We start from the raw sequence: 15,361 nt of genomic DNA on the forward strand, positions 1-15,361 counted from the left end.
AACTTATATCAGGATATTTTTACTTCAGTATATTAAACCTGATGGTTAAAAGGTACTTGAAATTTTATTCCTGCAGCCTTTGTAGAAATATCTCAAATAAGTAAGATTTCTTATTTCCTTCACAACAGTCACAAAGGTCTGTCCTTAATTATTTAAGAAGAGTCTGAAATGGATGTTTAACAATCCATTATCATAGCAAAATTAATTTTGGAGATAACACCATTTAAGAATTGTTAAATGGTTGAGTTCTAATTAAAATTATACCCTTAAATGGTGAAATGTTTAAGTACTGGATTTATTAGAGAATGTTGAGGGATTAAACCTTGAACACTAATAGTTTATTTCATCTATAAGTATAGAAATTTTTTTATTGTGGAAAAATATATATAAAACAAAATTTATCACTTTAACCATTTTTAAATGTACAGTTCTTTGGTATAAAGTACATTTACAGTGTTGTACAACCATCACAAGTATCCATTTCCAGAACTTTTTCATTTTCACTTGGTTCAAAATATTTTTTATTTTCTCATGAGAATTCTTTGACCCATGTGTTACTTAGAACTGTGTTGTTCAATTTCCAAATATTTTGGGCTTTTACCAGCTATCTTTTTGTTATTGATTTCTAGTTTAATTCCATCGTGGTCTGAGAGCAGACATCATATGATTTCTATTTTTTTAAATTTGTTAAGGTGTGTTTTATGGCCCAGATGTAGTCTATCTGGTGAATGTTCCATGTGAGTCTGGGAAGAATGTGTGATCTGCTATTGCTGAATGAAATAGTCTATGAATGTCAATTATATTCAGTTGATTGATGGAGCTGCTGAGTTCAACTATATCCTTACCAATTTTCTGCCTGCTTGGATCTCTCCTTTTCTGAGAGGGGTATTAAAGTCTCCAACTATAATAGTGGATTCTTTTATTTTCCTTGCAGTTCTATCAGTTTTTGAGTCACATATTTTGGCACTCTGTTGTTAGGCATATACACCTTAAGGATTGGTTACGTCTTCTTGGAATACTGACCTCTTAATCATTAGATTATGCCACTCTTTATCCCTGATAACTTTCCTTGCTCTGAAGTGTGCTCTGTCTAAAATTAGTATAGCTACTCCTGCTTTCTTATTAGTGGTATCATGGTATATCTTTCTCCATCCCTTTACTTTTAATCTATATGTATCTTTATATTTAAAGTTGGTTTCTTGTAAAGTTGGTTTCAAGCCCCACACAGTTGGGGCTTGTTTTTTTTGATCCGCTCTGACAATCTCTGTGTATTTGGACCATTGACATTTAAAGTGATCATTAATATAATTGGATTATTTTACATTTTTTCTGCCATTTGTGGTTATAATTGAGCATTTTACGATTCCATCTTCTCTCCTTTCTTAGCATATCATTTATATATTTTTCTTTTTAAATTTTTTTCCAGTTCTTGCCCTAGAGTTTGTACTATACATTTACAACTAATCTAAGTCCACTTTCAAATAATACTATACTGGTTCACTGCAAGTACCTTATAATAGCACAGTATGCCTAATTCTTCCCTCCTATCCCTTGTGTCATTGCTATCATTTATTTCACTTATACATAACCATGTGTATACATAAGCATACATTATCAAATACATTGTTGCCATTTATAATCTTGAACAAACTGTTATGTGTTAGATTAAGAATAAGAAAATTAAATTTTTATTTTGCCTTCAACTATTGATTCTCCGATGCTCTTCCTTTCTATATGTAGATCTGAATTTCTTTCCTATATTGTTTTCCTTCCCTCTGAAAAGGCATTTCTTGTAAGGCGGGTCTACTGGCAGCAAATTCCCTCAATTTTTGTTTGTCTGAGAATGTCTTTATTCTTCTTTACTTTTGAAGGATAATTTCACAGGGTACAGAATTCTAGATTAGTAGAGTTTTCTCTCAGCACTTAAATATTTCACTCCACTCTCTTCTTGCTTGCATGATTTCTGAGTAGAAGTCACATGTAATCCTTATCTTTGCTCCTCCATAGGTAAAATGTTTTTCCCCCCTCTGGCTTTTCTCAAGATTTTTTCATCTGTGATTTTCTGAAGTTTGCATGTGATATGCCTGGTTGTAGTTTGGGGGCCATTTATCCTGCTTAGTGTTCTCTGAGCTTCCTGGATCTGTTTTTAGGTGTCTAACATTAATTTGGGGCAATTCTCAATCCTTATTGCTTCAAATATTTCTTCTGTTTCTTTCTCTCTTTCTTCTCCTTCTATACATAAATGCTACACTTTTTGTGGTTGTCCCACAGTTCTTGGATACTCTGTTATGGTTTTTTTTTTTTTGGTCTTTTTCTCTTTGGTTTTCAGTTTTAGAAGTTTCTATTGTTATATCCTCAAGCTCAGAGATTCTTTCCTCAGCCATGTCCAGTTTACTAATGAGCCCATCAGAGGCTTTCCTCATTTCACTTACATATTTTTTTTATCTCTAGCATTTCTTTTTGATTCTTTCTGAGAATGTCCATCTCTCTGCTTACATTATCCATCTGTTCATCCATCCATACTTTGACAACTTTTTCCATTAGTTCCCTTAGCATATTAATCATAGTTGTAATTCCAACATCCCTACCATATCTGACTCTGGTTCTGATGCGTTTTCATTCTCTCATTCTTCTTCACACTGAGTCTCCGGCAGTTTGTCAACTACATTTCAGGTTTTCCTACTCTGGCACTGGTTCCTACAGAGGTTTCTGCTCTGTTAAGTTGTTGTTCTTCATATATGCCTGTCTGTCCAATTTTGGGGCAGCAGTTTTCCCTATGACCTCAATTCTCTGATCTAAGAAGAGTACTGTAGTTGATTCTTCAGTTGTTAGCTTTTTACTTGTTGTTAGGACAGAGTGGTAACTTATAATCTCCTTACATGCCAGGCTTCAAACTGGAAATCTCAGAACTTTATTCTCCCAAATAGAAACTCTGTATCCGTTAACAATAACTCTCCACTAACCCCTCCACCCAGCCCCTAGTAACCTCTAATTTTCTTTCTTTCTCTTTTAATTTTCCAGTTCTAGATACCTCATATAAGTTGGAATCATACAGTACTTGTCCTTTTGTGTCTTATTTCACTTAGCATAATGTTTTCAAGCTTCATTGATGTTAAAGCATGTCAGAATTTCATCATTTTTATGGCTGAATAGTATCCCATGATACATGTATACATTTTGTCTATCCATTTATCTATCAATAGACACTGGGTTGTTTCCACTTTTTAGCTGTTGTGAATAATGCTGCAATGAACATTGTCCTGCAGGTATTTGTTTGAATCCCTGTCTTCAGTTCTTTTAGGTATAGACCTATGAGTTGAATTGCTGGGTAATATGGAAATTATATGTTGAGCTTTCTAAAGGAACTGTCAAACTGTTTTCCACAGTGACTGTGCCATTTGACATTTCTCCCAGCAATGCACGAGTTCCAGTTTTTCCACATCCTTGCCAACACTTGTTATTAGCTATCTTAATAGGCACAAAGTATTATGCTTTGTGGTTTTGACTTGCATTTCCCTAATGACTAATGATGTGCATCTTTTCATGTGCTTATTGGCCATTTGTATATCTTCTTTGGAGAAATGTCTGTTCAGCTCTTTTACCCATTTTTTTAAATTAGGTTGTTTGTAATTTTCTTGCTGTGTTGTTGGAGTTCTTTATATATTCTAGATGTTAATCTCTTATCAGATATATGACTAGCAAATATTTTTCTCCCATTTTGGGGGTTGTCTTTTCACTCTCTTGATAGTGTCCTTTGAGGCACAGAAGTCTTTATTTTGATGGAGCTCAATTTATCTATGTTTTCTTTTGTTACTTCTGCTTCTGGTATCAGTTCAAGAAATCATTGCTAAATCCAATGTTGTGAATATTTTCCCATATGTTTTCGTCTAAGAGTATTATAGTTTTAGCTTTTACATTTAGGTTTTGGATCCATTTTTAGTTATTCTTTGTGTATAGTATGAGATAAAAGTCTGACTTCATTCTTTTGCACGTGGCTATCCATTTGTCCCACCACCATTTGTTTAAAAGACTACACATTCCTTTATTGAATGATCTTGGCATCCTTGTCAAAAATCAATTGGTCATCTATGCAAAGCTTTATTTCTGGGCTCCCTGTTCTATTCCATTGGTCTGAATGTCCTTTTGCTTTAATTAAATGCTTTAATTACTGTAGCTTTGTAGTAAGTTTTGAAATTAAGTAATGTGAGTTCTACAACTTCATTCTTCTTTTTCAAGATTGCTTTTACTATTCAGAGTCTCTTGAGATTCCATATGAATTTTCAGATGGGTTTTTCTATTTCTATGAAAAACCGTGTTGGGATTTTGATAGGATTGCATTGAATCTTTGGATCACTTTGAGTAGTTTTGTCATTTTAATAATATTAAACCTTCCAATCCATGAACATGGGATATCTTTCCATTTATTTATGTAGTCTTTCATTTCTTTCAGCAATATTTTGTAGTTTTCAACATACATGCCTTTCTCCTCCTTAGTTAAATTTATGCCTTAGAATTTTATTCTTTCTGATGCAATTATAAATGGAATTGTTTTTATAATTTCCTTTTTGAATTGTTCATTGTTAAAAATGCAGCTGATTTTTGTGTGTTAATTTTGTATTGTGCAACTTTGCTGAATTCATATATTAGTTCTAACAGGTTTTGTTGTGGAATCAGGGTTTTCTGTATATAATCATGTTTTTTCAATGTCTCTGTGGAGAAACAAGAGCTTGCTTGGTCCACCATTTTGCTGACATAACACCCTAGAAGAAAATTTTGTGGGTTTTTTTCCCCCCTTTAAGCTAATTAATTCTAAATGTAAAATTGTTTAGCAATTTACCAAGTGGAATAGTACAAGTATTTTTTTCCAATTATTTAGTTTTTTGGGTTTTTTTCAAATTATTAGAGAAGGACTGCAGGCAATTACATGGCATAGTATTCCAATTGTTTAGTATTGAGATGCCAGAAATAATGTAACTTTTTAAAATGCAAGCATATGTTTATAATTTTTTAAAAATTTATAATGCAAGCATGCTATTATATTAGTTGTCAAAGTAACTATACCTGTTTTATTGAAGAAAATTACCCTGGCTAGATAGGCTTTTTTTTACTTAAATAGAGCAATTTAAAGGGTTTATTTGTTTGTTATAGTGAGAAAATTTCAAAACATAACTTCTTTCACATGTATAATACCTACCAGATAAAAACAAAACCTGTCAAAATTGTAAACAATATGTAATAAAGTGGTATCATTTTGGAAGGTATAGTTCTCTTATTTTCTTAAGTAGTAATTTAAGTAACTTTAAGTAAAATCTACTCTTATCAAGGTTGGGGCTAAATTGAAGCAATATTTCACTTAATTCAGTAGAAAGGAAAAATTTACCCAGTCTCATAATTCAGTATAAATTATTCTAAACCTTCTTTTCATAGAAATTTTAAAAAAGTAACATTTATTTCTCTATATACTGAGTTTTCCTTTTCCCTATTCTCTGTGATTCTTGCCCTTACTGCTCTTCAGAGTCCTAGTATGTAAGATTTTCCTAAGTAACAGTCTTATATTTTATCTCTATTACAGTATCAATTTCTTTTCAATAAAAGGTTAAATCCTTAAACTTAATCATAGAAACCAGTTGTCTTATACCAGTTTTCCTTAATAAAAAAATCACTTTCTGTATTGGTATTTTTTCTCCTGAATTTAATAAATTCCACATTAGTGGTAATAAGTTGAGGCCTAGAACATGTGTCCTGTTACAAATCAACAATTGGATATCATTAGGTTGTCCCCCTTTCCTTTGTACATATATCTTTAGGTGTGTTAATCCATTCAGTAGACACATTAATGAGCACTGGTTGAAGTGTAATATTGAAGGAAGTAAGGCTTGTTGACCTCAGCGTGGAGTTTAATACCTCTAATTAAATTAGATAGTCAACAGTCAGTTTAAAGAAATAGCCGTGCCTCTGGCAAGGTAGAATTATGTATGACTCTGGTTCTTTGTTTTAAACTTGATAGGAGAAAATCATTTATATCTGTTTTATAGAAACTAATTTTAGTTTTCACTTTATGTTTAAAATATCATGTGGTGATTTTGTAAATTATTTTTAAGCATTTTATTTTCTCAGAATGAGAGGTAAATATCTTTGAACCTCTTTAAGTGTTAGCATTTTATTTCTTGTGAAGAAAGGCTTTTTCAAGGATCAAAATGGTAGCGACAGAATTTTTACAACATAGACTATACTTTTTTTTAACAAATTAACCAAACTTTCAGTCTAACAAAGTAGTCTCTCTTAGAAATACTACGCCACCATATTAAAAATCCTGATATAACTCCAGTCCAAGCCATCTGTTCTATAAATTCTCTCTACCTGAGGAAGATTGACAGAAAATGGTTAAAAATAATTTCCACTTAACTGAGTTTATTCACCCCTAAAAATCAAAAGTGCTGCAAGCATTGGTATAAAGTGTTCACAGGAGCTTGTCTCATTTCCTCTGTCTCCTTGTTGTAGCCACTTGCTGATACTCTGCTTCATAGGTAGCTGAATCATCCTTTTAGGAGTTTGATGAAGATCAAGTTGAGATAATTGTAACCTACTTTTAGTTGGACTCTCTAGCCTATCTTTCATTTCCTGGACCCCCCAAAAGAGGGGAAAGAAGCACTTTATTTAAGTCAGTTCCCTCTGAAATAGTGTACTGGACAGCAGTTCGTTTTTTGTTTTGAAATTTGGTTACAATAGTTTCGCAAATAAATGAGCTCTATCGAACTGCTTAGTCTGATTATAAATTTAAATCCATTTTTCTTTATTTTATCTAGAAATACAATTAAAATATACTTTACTTTCCAAAGAACTATATGCTAATATAGTCTGGAAAAGGAATTGAAAAACAAACTTAAGGAATAATAACAAAAATGTTTTCATTGTTTTAGCAGAAGTGTAGTTAATGTAATAGTTAATAAATGCTATGGAATTATACACATGGTTTTACTCCTAAATCTAGCCACATTACGTAAAATAATTCTGTTTTAATATAATAGACTCTACCTTTAACCCCGATTTCTATAAATATACTCCTGATGACAAGAAATGAAGATAAACAAGGAAGTATAAATGGTTCAGAGCAGATTTATCTCAGCACTGTGAATGGTTTAATTTGGATGGTATAGCAGTGGCTTCTCATTGCATAAAGAATAAAATTCTAATTCCTTACTATGGCCTTCAGTGCCCTACAGGATTTGGCCACTTGCCTGCCTACCTCTCTGATCTCATCTTCTGTCACTTTCCTTTTCACTTACCACAATCTGGCCTCACTGGCTGTCATTCTAACCTGCCATCATGTCAAGCTCATTCCCATCTCAGGGGCTGTGCACTTACCTTTTTTTTCCATTTGAAATGCTCTTTTGTCACATTATCAGACTTTTTCATCCTCATTGTTCTATTCTCAGACTCACATGACAGTTCCTCAGAGAGACCTTTCCAGACCATCCTAGCTAAAGAAGCCCTCTCTATCCAGTAACACTATCACATTACCCTATTTTATATTTGTATAGCACGTGTCACCATCAAAGTGGCATATTTAAATAAAGCCATAATTGCAGATAATTGTATTTTTATGCTGTGCACTATGTAATGATAGAAAACAATTTGCTAAGTAAGTACTGTGACATTATCTTTTTAATAGCATATTTATTGAGTGCCCACTCTGCTAAAGTATTGTGTACTAGATGCCGTGCCTATTGCTTCAAGAAGCTTTTCCTAATTACTAAGAATGAATGATCCAGACAGCAAGTGAATTGTGAAAATGTATGAGAGTATGTTTTTTCACATGATTGAGGAGTATATGATAGTTTATGTTTTGCTATGCGAGTGTCTGGAAGGTGAGGGGCAAAGAATGAGGGCTTGGGGCAGTGAGTATCAACTCAGTTTCAATTTCTACATGTATACCACTGTCTCGTGAAGTAACTGCCTAACCTAACTAACTTCTATGCATTCTTCAAGTGCCATTATAGATCAGTTGTCTTTGTTATTTGCATTCAGAGAGGTATGTTTAGAGCATAATATCTACTGTTAATTATTCATTAATTGCTTAGTTTATTTTACTCTCTCTCCACTGGACTTAAAGCTGTGTGAGAGCAGAAAATATGTCTGTTTTTCCTCACCGTTGTATCTTTAATAGCTAGTGCAGTGCATTTAGTCAGCTCTCAATATTTGCTGTTTGAAAGAGGTAGATAGGAAGGAGAGAGGGAAGGAGGAGAGAAGGCCTTTTAAGAACTCATGAACTAGTCCAGCTGTGTAGGATGACTAGCATCTGATCTAGAGCAACAGTTGAGGAAATAGGAAGGAAAGTACAAAAACAGAACATAATACTTTTTTTTTTTTAATGAAGAGCTTGTTAGAGATACTGTAAGGAAATCAGAAATTGAAGACTTTCAGGTTTTGACTCTGAGTAATTATAATTAAGTTTTTAGGTGTTTTTAACAGAAATGAGGACGTCAAGGGGGTAAGTTGATTTTGTAAAACAGATGATATAGTTATATTACATGAATTCTAGTCTCTTAACTCCAAATGAATGATATTTCACTGAGGAAATCTAGAATTGACTCTGGAATCTCTACTGATAATTATGGAAAATGAGAACACTGCCATAGATAGGCAAACATCTGATTTTCATAAAAGGACATGGAACAGGCCACCAACCACAAAAATTACTAACATTCATGAGCTCCATGTCAGTGCCTGGCAAAATAGGATTATTAAACAGATGGTTTGTGAGCACTTAGGTAATGAAGTAGTGATCACTAGGAGCTACCATGAGTTCACCATAACAAATCACATCAAAGTAACTTAATTTGTTTTAATAGGATTACTACATCAGGGACGGCCATAGACAGTATAAAGCATTTAACTAAGTCGTTTGTTGTGGACAAGTTGAAGAAATGTGGTCTTAATAATAGTTCAATAAGTATGTTCGTGACTGGTTCTGTAATTATATCTAGAGAAATTAATTATATAATGAGAGGCAATAGAGGGAGGTGGTTAAAGTATGGTTTCTGAAACTAGCCTGCTTGGGTTTCAATCTTGGCTCTGCCACTTATTAGTTACGTGACCTTAGGCAAGTTACAAAGCTTCAATTCCTCACCTGTAAAAATAAGGTCAATAATAATTATCTTGTAGCATTGTTTTGAAAATTAAATAAATTATCACAAAGCACTCAGAAATAGTAAGTATTTAATAAATGTTGGATATTCATTTAACCAGGAAGGACATCTGTAATGACTTACTGTAAGGCTCTTACACAAACCTGTCCCATTTGACATTTTTATCCAAAATCTAAATAAAGACACAAGAATTTGAATTTAAGGATAACCCAAATCTGGAAAAGGCAGAGCCAACATACTGAATAGAAGAATCATGCTAACAAAAGGCCTTGATAGGCTTTAAGATAATCGGAACCTGGTAAGTTAAAGTTTATTAAGAATACATACTAGAAATCCTCTCTAGTTCTAGTAGTCTGTTGTACCTGCTTAAAAGAACTTCGTAAGAAAAAGTCTTAAGGGTTTGAATTGACTACAGCTTCCGTTTGAGCCAGTGTTGTAAAAATGCAGAAAATAATTGAGTGAACAGAACAAAGGAAGTAGTCCCACTGTGGGCTGGTTGTATTATAGCATATATTGATATTATATTCTATTTCAGACACCACAATTTAATAGAAACATCAATAAACTGAGGTAATAATCCAGGATTATTATAATCCAGGATGAATAAGTTTGTAAAGTATAAAAAGAGGAACACTTTTAACCTAGAAAAGAAAAGTTGAGTTATACATTTGACCAATCTTCAAATATTTGAAAAGATAATATGTGAAATATAGATTGGGTTTGTTTGGTATAAGTCTTATTTTGGAAGAACTAGCTGCGGGAAGGCAGATTTTGGCTTACTGTAAAGTAGGTTCTAACGATTGTAGCTCTTTTAAAATGAATGGGCTAATTTGTGAATCTGTAAACTTCCCAACCCTAGAAATATTCAAGCAGAGGCAGGATTACTTGTCAGGGATATTGCACTGGGAGTTCCTGTATTGTGTGGGAAATTAGAGCTTTAATGTCTCTTCCAGTGCTAATGTTCTATAATGTACTGAGGACTTCAATTTTATATGTGTTGAATTTCATTAAACTATTTTATCTTCATAAATTGATAATGATAATCTGCAGCTTATGTTATATACCTTGAATTCCAAAATGACTTCAACAGCAGTCAAAGTGAATTTGGAAGAGTACTTTCATTGCCAGTCATTTTAACAGACCTATCCCATGTACAGAATTCTTATACTCTATTTCAGAAGTGATTCGCATCTGGGTACAAAAACATGCAGGTAGGAACTTCTTTGAGAGTTTTCAGAGTATGGAAAAACCCTGCTGAGTATACATAAGACACAACCCTTTAAGTCTGTAAAATATAAGGAATAGATAAAACAATTTAAAACATCAAATACTATATAAAGTATTTATGTCAAATGTCAAACACTTCTGAAGTTTCTATTAACTGTTAACCACTCAAAGTTCATATTTTCAGTAGTCTTCAAAAATTCTAAGATACATGGAAATGATTAGCAATTTCTCAATTTGTTTAATTATTTTATAGCAGGGTTTAAAGACATAAAGATATAAAAACATGCCTCAACATAACAGCATAAAATAATTGCTTTTTTTAGCATTTGGATAAAAATGATAAGGGATGTTCTTGAAGCTTTTTCCTTAAAATGATTGAACATGGGGACCTCCTTGGTGGTCCAGTGGTTAAGAATCCACCTTCCAATGCAGGGGATGAGGGTTCGAGCCCTGGTCGGGAAACTAAGGTCCCACATGCTGTGGGGCAACTAAGCCCACGCTCTAAAGCCCGCGTGCCGCAACTAAGACCTGACGCAGCCAAATAAATAAATTAAAAAAAAAAAAAATGATTGAACATGTTTTAAATGACTTTGTTTATATGCATGGTTCTATGCCACAAATATCTGCATTACAACATCCTGGAAAAAATATATTACTCTTTTCTGTTAAACTTCCATAAGAGACTTTTAATACTCTGTGGTAGATATTTGAAGACAAGCTTTCATTATAAAATAAAACTACAGTTGCCCTTTTCTCTCATTTCTTTAGATAAGTGGGCACTAGAAATTATAGATAGGTTTGGCAAGAGTTCAAGGGTTAATGTAGCAGATAAATAAAAGGAATTTTCTGTAAATTGAGACCTGCATTATTTCAGTTGTCTTGTCTTTCCTAACCTAACTCATTTAATTTTAAAAAGTAAATACTTAAATTCTTCCTGACAGTGTGCTCAGCTTTTACTATCGTTTATTACTTCAATTATACTTGATATCACTTAGAACAATCTGCCATTTGGAAATCTCAGTATAGCCTGGAGCTTAGTATTAGATCTGGCTGCTGTTGTAACATGTACAGCATATGACATTAATGTATCAAAATTAGATTGGATCATCCCTCCTGGTTAAATTTATTTCACATTTCTTTTGTATTCAGTTAACATAAACCTATTAGGGAAGCTGACACATGGGGATGGCTGTATAGGAAGGATATTTTTAAAGTATTTTGATTAAAAAATGAAATTATAGAGCCATGGCTTTTCTGAGTTGTGTAATCTTTTTTGGTTTTTAAAAATGTCACAAAGCCCAAGTCTTGCATTTATGTCATTCAGGGTGTGTGTGTGTGTTGTAAATAATGATAATTAAAACTTAAAATAAACATTGTTTTGATGTTTGAGGTCTATCATCATGTATTTAGAGCAATAAGCACATTTATGGTTTCCAAAAAGAATTATTTAATCCACTTAGACCTAAAAAAAGTCCTCCTTAAAAGAAAATAAAAATCTTTATATTTCTAAAATAATAGATTCTGGTCTATAGACTTAGCTGGGCACTGTCTTTAGAGTAATAGCTGCCACTATCTTATAATCTGTCAAAGAAGAGAGGGCATTTCTTACTTAGGAATATAAATTTTAAAGTTCAGGGATTTACCTCGTGTTTTCAAATACTTAATGACATTCATAATGCCTAGGATTTTCCAGATAGATTGGTGTTGGGGACTTTTAAGAGCCATTAGAACACTGGTTCTTGGCTTTTTTTGTAATATATAGTCCTATATGATAGACTTTCTTCTCAGAAAAATACACAAATAAAATTTGCAAAAATTCATAGATCCCTTGAACCCAGATTAAGAACTCCAGGGTTAAAGGGTGACAGAAGAAAACCTTTCATTAATTGGAAGGTTAATTCCTTTGTTTGTTTAAATCACACATTTAATTGTTTTCCTGCCTTGTGGTCATTAAGCCAAAATAAATCCAATATTTCAAAAACAGAAATTGCCTATATGTTAGCCCCTACTAAGAATATTGGCGACACTTATCCTAATTTTCTCTTCCACACTTTTCTGCCTACAATATGTCAAGTTATCTGAAAGTAATAGAAAAGCCCATGTGAGATATGCACCAAAAATGGGCTCAAATGTTTGCAGTGGCAGAATCAATAAATGTACTAAGATAACCAAATTGTATTGATATATTAAAATACATGTTTAAACAGTAATCTACATGAAGAAAACTCAATACTGATGGATATTAAGTTAATTTTTCTAATAACTTAATAGAAATCCAACTTTTGTATGCTTTGCTTTTTATAATATTAATCATCATAATGTTAACTCTCTAAATGCCAAAAACACCTTCGTAAGCACTATAAATATTTAAATAAGATCTTTAGAGAGTCTAACAAATCTCACAAAGTCTACTTGAAAGAATTTCGTAGGGAAAGTTTCATAGTCAAAGAAAAGCTGGAAATAAATTTGTTAAAGCAAATATAATCAACTTTCTCTTACTCAGTAGATATTTATGATTTACTTCTTTTCCTTCTCTTTCTGTTGCCTCCTTTAGACCCTTTCACTTCTCATTAACACTTCCAGAGAGCGGTCAGAAAAAAAGAACAGTCTTAAATCCATCACTTTTTAAAACACTCTTTTAAACAATTTTTAAAAGGTTTGGTAGTGGAAAATTGGTGCAGTTGCTGGTTAAGAAGAGTGTTTGGTCTGTATGCGAATCTTTTTTATCTAATTTCTCTGTTTGCCATTGACTATATAGACAGTTGAAAATTATCTGGTCTTCTGCAGTGTCTCCTAATGTCTTTTGAGTGCTTGTGTTTCGCATGTTATGAAAAATGATCAAATGAAGTTTTAAAAATATTTTTAAAACTTCTTTACCCTTTAATCTTTTTATAGTATGTTGTCAGTAGCTGTATGACTGTATTCACAGGGCTTTTCTCGAGCACTATGAACTATTTTCTTGGTTTTCCAGTTGAGACATTTAGGAAATGATGAAGTACACATCGTTTGGTCAGAGCATACTAGAGACTACAGGAGAGGAATTATTCCTACCGAATTTGGTGATGTCCTTATTGTAATATACCCAATGAAAAATCACATGTTCAGTATCCAGATAATGAAAAAACCAGAGGTAAGAACTCCTTATCTTATATTTTAATAATATATTTTGAGTTCTATATGGGTTTGTGAGTTTCTTTCCCTCTTTCAGAAGAATTAGACTAGGCATCAAAACGTGGAAATGGAGGGGGAGATGAGACACAGACTCTGGTAGCTATGTGAATTGTCTAAGTCTAGTTCAGAAGGCACTAAAATAGGAAAAATAGAAAGAAACTGTATTCGAATGGAAGAAGGCTAGGTAGTGCCAGAGTGGAAGTTCCCATTTACTGTTGTTTTTGTACACCCCACAAGCTAAGAATGTTTGTTACATTTTTAATGGGTTTTTCTCTTTTAAAAAATCGAAGAAGAATATACAGCAGAGACAATATGTGGCTACAAAGCCTAAAATAATTACTGTATTATCCACAGCTCATGTCTTTGCCTTCAGCTGCCATTTGTACCAGCCATATTCAAACAGAATACTTTTGAAACTGTCAGTCATCTGATAAAAATGACAGATTTTTTTCTAATAAACCATATAATAAAATAAAAAATAGTGTTTTAGATTCTGTAGTAAAATAATAATAAAAGTGTTTTAGGTTTGGTAGTAAAGCTGGCATCACATGAAAATAATAAAAAACTAACTTGCTGCCTGTAAGAATGTGTGTCCTTCCTGTGTTTACTCAATGGGGGAAAAGTAAATTATTTCCAAGTGTTGGACTTTTGTATACAATTGCGGCTACAAAAATTTGAAAATTGGCAGGTAGTATAAATTATTTAGTCAGTTATATGAAGCATATAATTCTTTTAATGGAAACCCTGTAGACCACTGGCATTTTTTGTTTGTTTATTGTCCTAGTATGAATGACCCATCGTGGAAAAGAACTGAATTTGAATAGCATTTCTACTGAAGGAAGAACTAAACAGGAAGCAGAAAGACTTTTGTATGCAAACTGTTTCGTATTTACAACCTTTTTCCAGTTCGAGTATAAAATTATGTTCTAATTTCTCAATCAGGTTCCCTTCTTTGGTCCGCTTTTTGATGGTGCTATTGTGAATGGAAAGGTCCTACCTATTATGGTTCGAGCAACCGCTATAAATGCAAGCCGTGCTCTGAAATCGCTGATTCCATTATATCAAAACTTGTATCCTTTTTAACAGTATGGTTTCTACTCTAATATATGTCTACTTTCCAAGGTAACTACTTCTTATGTGTTGTTAAGACCTTTGAGTTTTTGTTTATTGATATATAGATGATGGAGTTCCTCCCCAGTGTTTAAGCAGTTATGATATTTGAATGATGTATTTTCTTTTATACGCTTTTAATCAGTACTTGTCTTTTGGTTAATTAATTAGAGCCCCATTATGTACTAGGTGTTCTGCTAATCTGGATGTGCAGAGATAACCGTAACAGTCATTGCAAAGTACTCAATCTAGTTGAGGAAATATATTGTTTTCAGTATCTGTGCTGTAATAGAGTTATGCACAGGATGTTCTGGAATTATTATAACAATACTTCAGATCCGTCTCAGTCAGCTGCAAGGAGTGGTGGTATCAGGAAACACTTCTGAGAAATGTAAGGATTGAACCAATCTTGAAGGATGAATGAATTAATCAGGTAGATGAGATTAAGAAGAGCATTCCAAGCAGAGGAATGACATAAACAGAGTCATGGAAGTATGAGAGGGCATGGAGTGTTTAAGAACATGGCTTCTGGAGCCAGATTACCTGGACTCAAATGCTGGTCACCACTTCATCAGCTATGCAGCCTTGGGCAAGTTATTTAACCTCTCTGAGCCTCAATTTCCTTATCCATAAAATGAGAATGATAATAATATCTAGCCTGTAGTGTTATGAGAACTGAATGAGTCAATATGTGTAAAATTCTT

At 33.0% G+C, this 15,361-nt stretch overlaps 1 protein-coding gene across 10 annotated transcripts in view; it reads left to right on the top strand.

Moving 5' to 3' along the window:
* Positions 1-15,361, top strand: part of RALGAPA1 (Ral GTPase activating protein catalytic subunit alpha 1) — a 218,988-nt gene that overhangs the window by 177,589 nt on the left and 26,038 nt on the right. For 9 of the 10 annotated variants that reach the window (XR_014261120.1, XM_082451981.1, XM_082451978.1 and 6 more), the window contains 2 exons: positions 13,348-13,506; positions 14,490-14,617. Coding sequence is in view for 9 of the 10 variants with exons in the window: in XM_082451981.1 (XP_082308107.1) it covers positions 13,348-13,506; positions 14,490-14,617 (287 nt within the window). In the remaining variant the exon portion in view is untranslated. Of the gene's footprint in view, positions 1-13,347; positions 13,507-14,489; positions 14,670-15,361 lie in introns of all 10 variants that reach the window. The other variant, XM_082451982.1, reaches the window with a different exon arrangement.

Source organism: Balaenoptera physalus (assembly GCF_965194825.1).
Source record: "Balaenoptera physalus genome assembly, chromosome: 2".
Taxonomy (NCBI): Eukaryota; Metazoa; Chordata; class Mammalia; order Artiodactyla; family Balaenopteridae; genus Balaenoptera; species Balaenoptera physalus.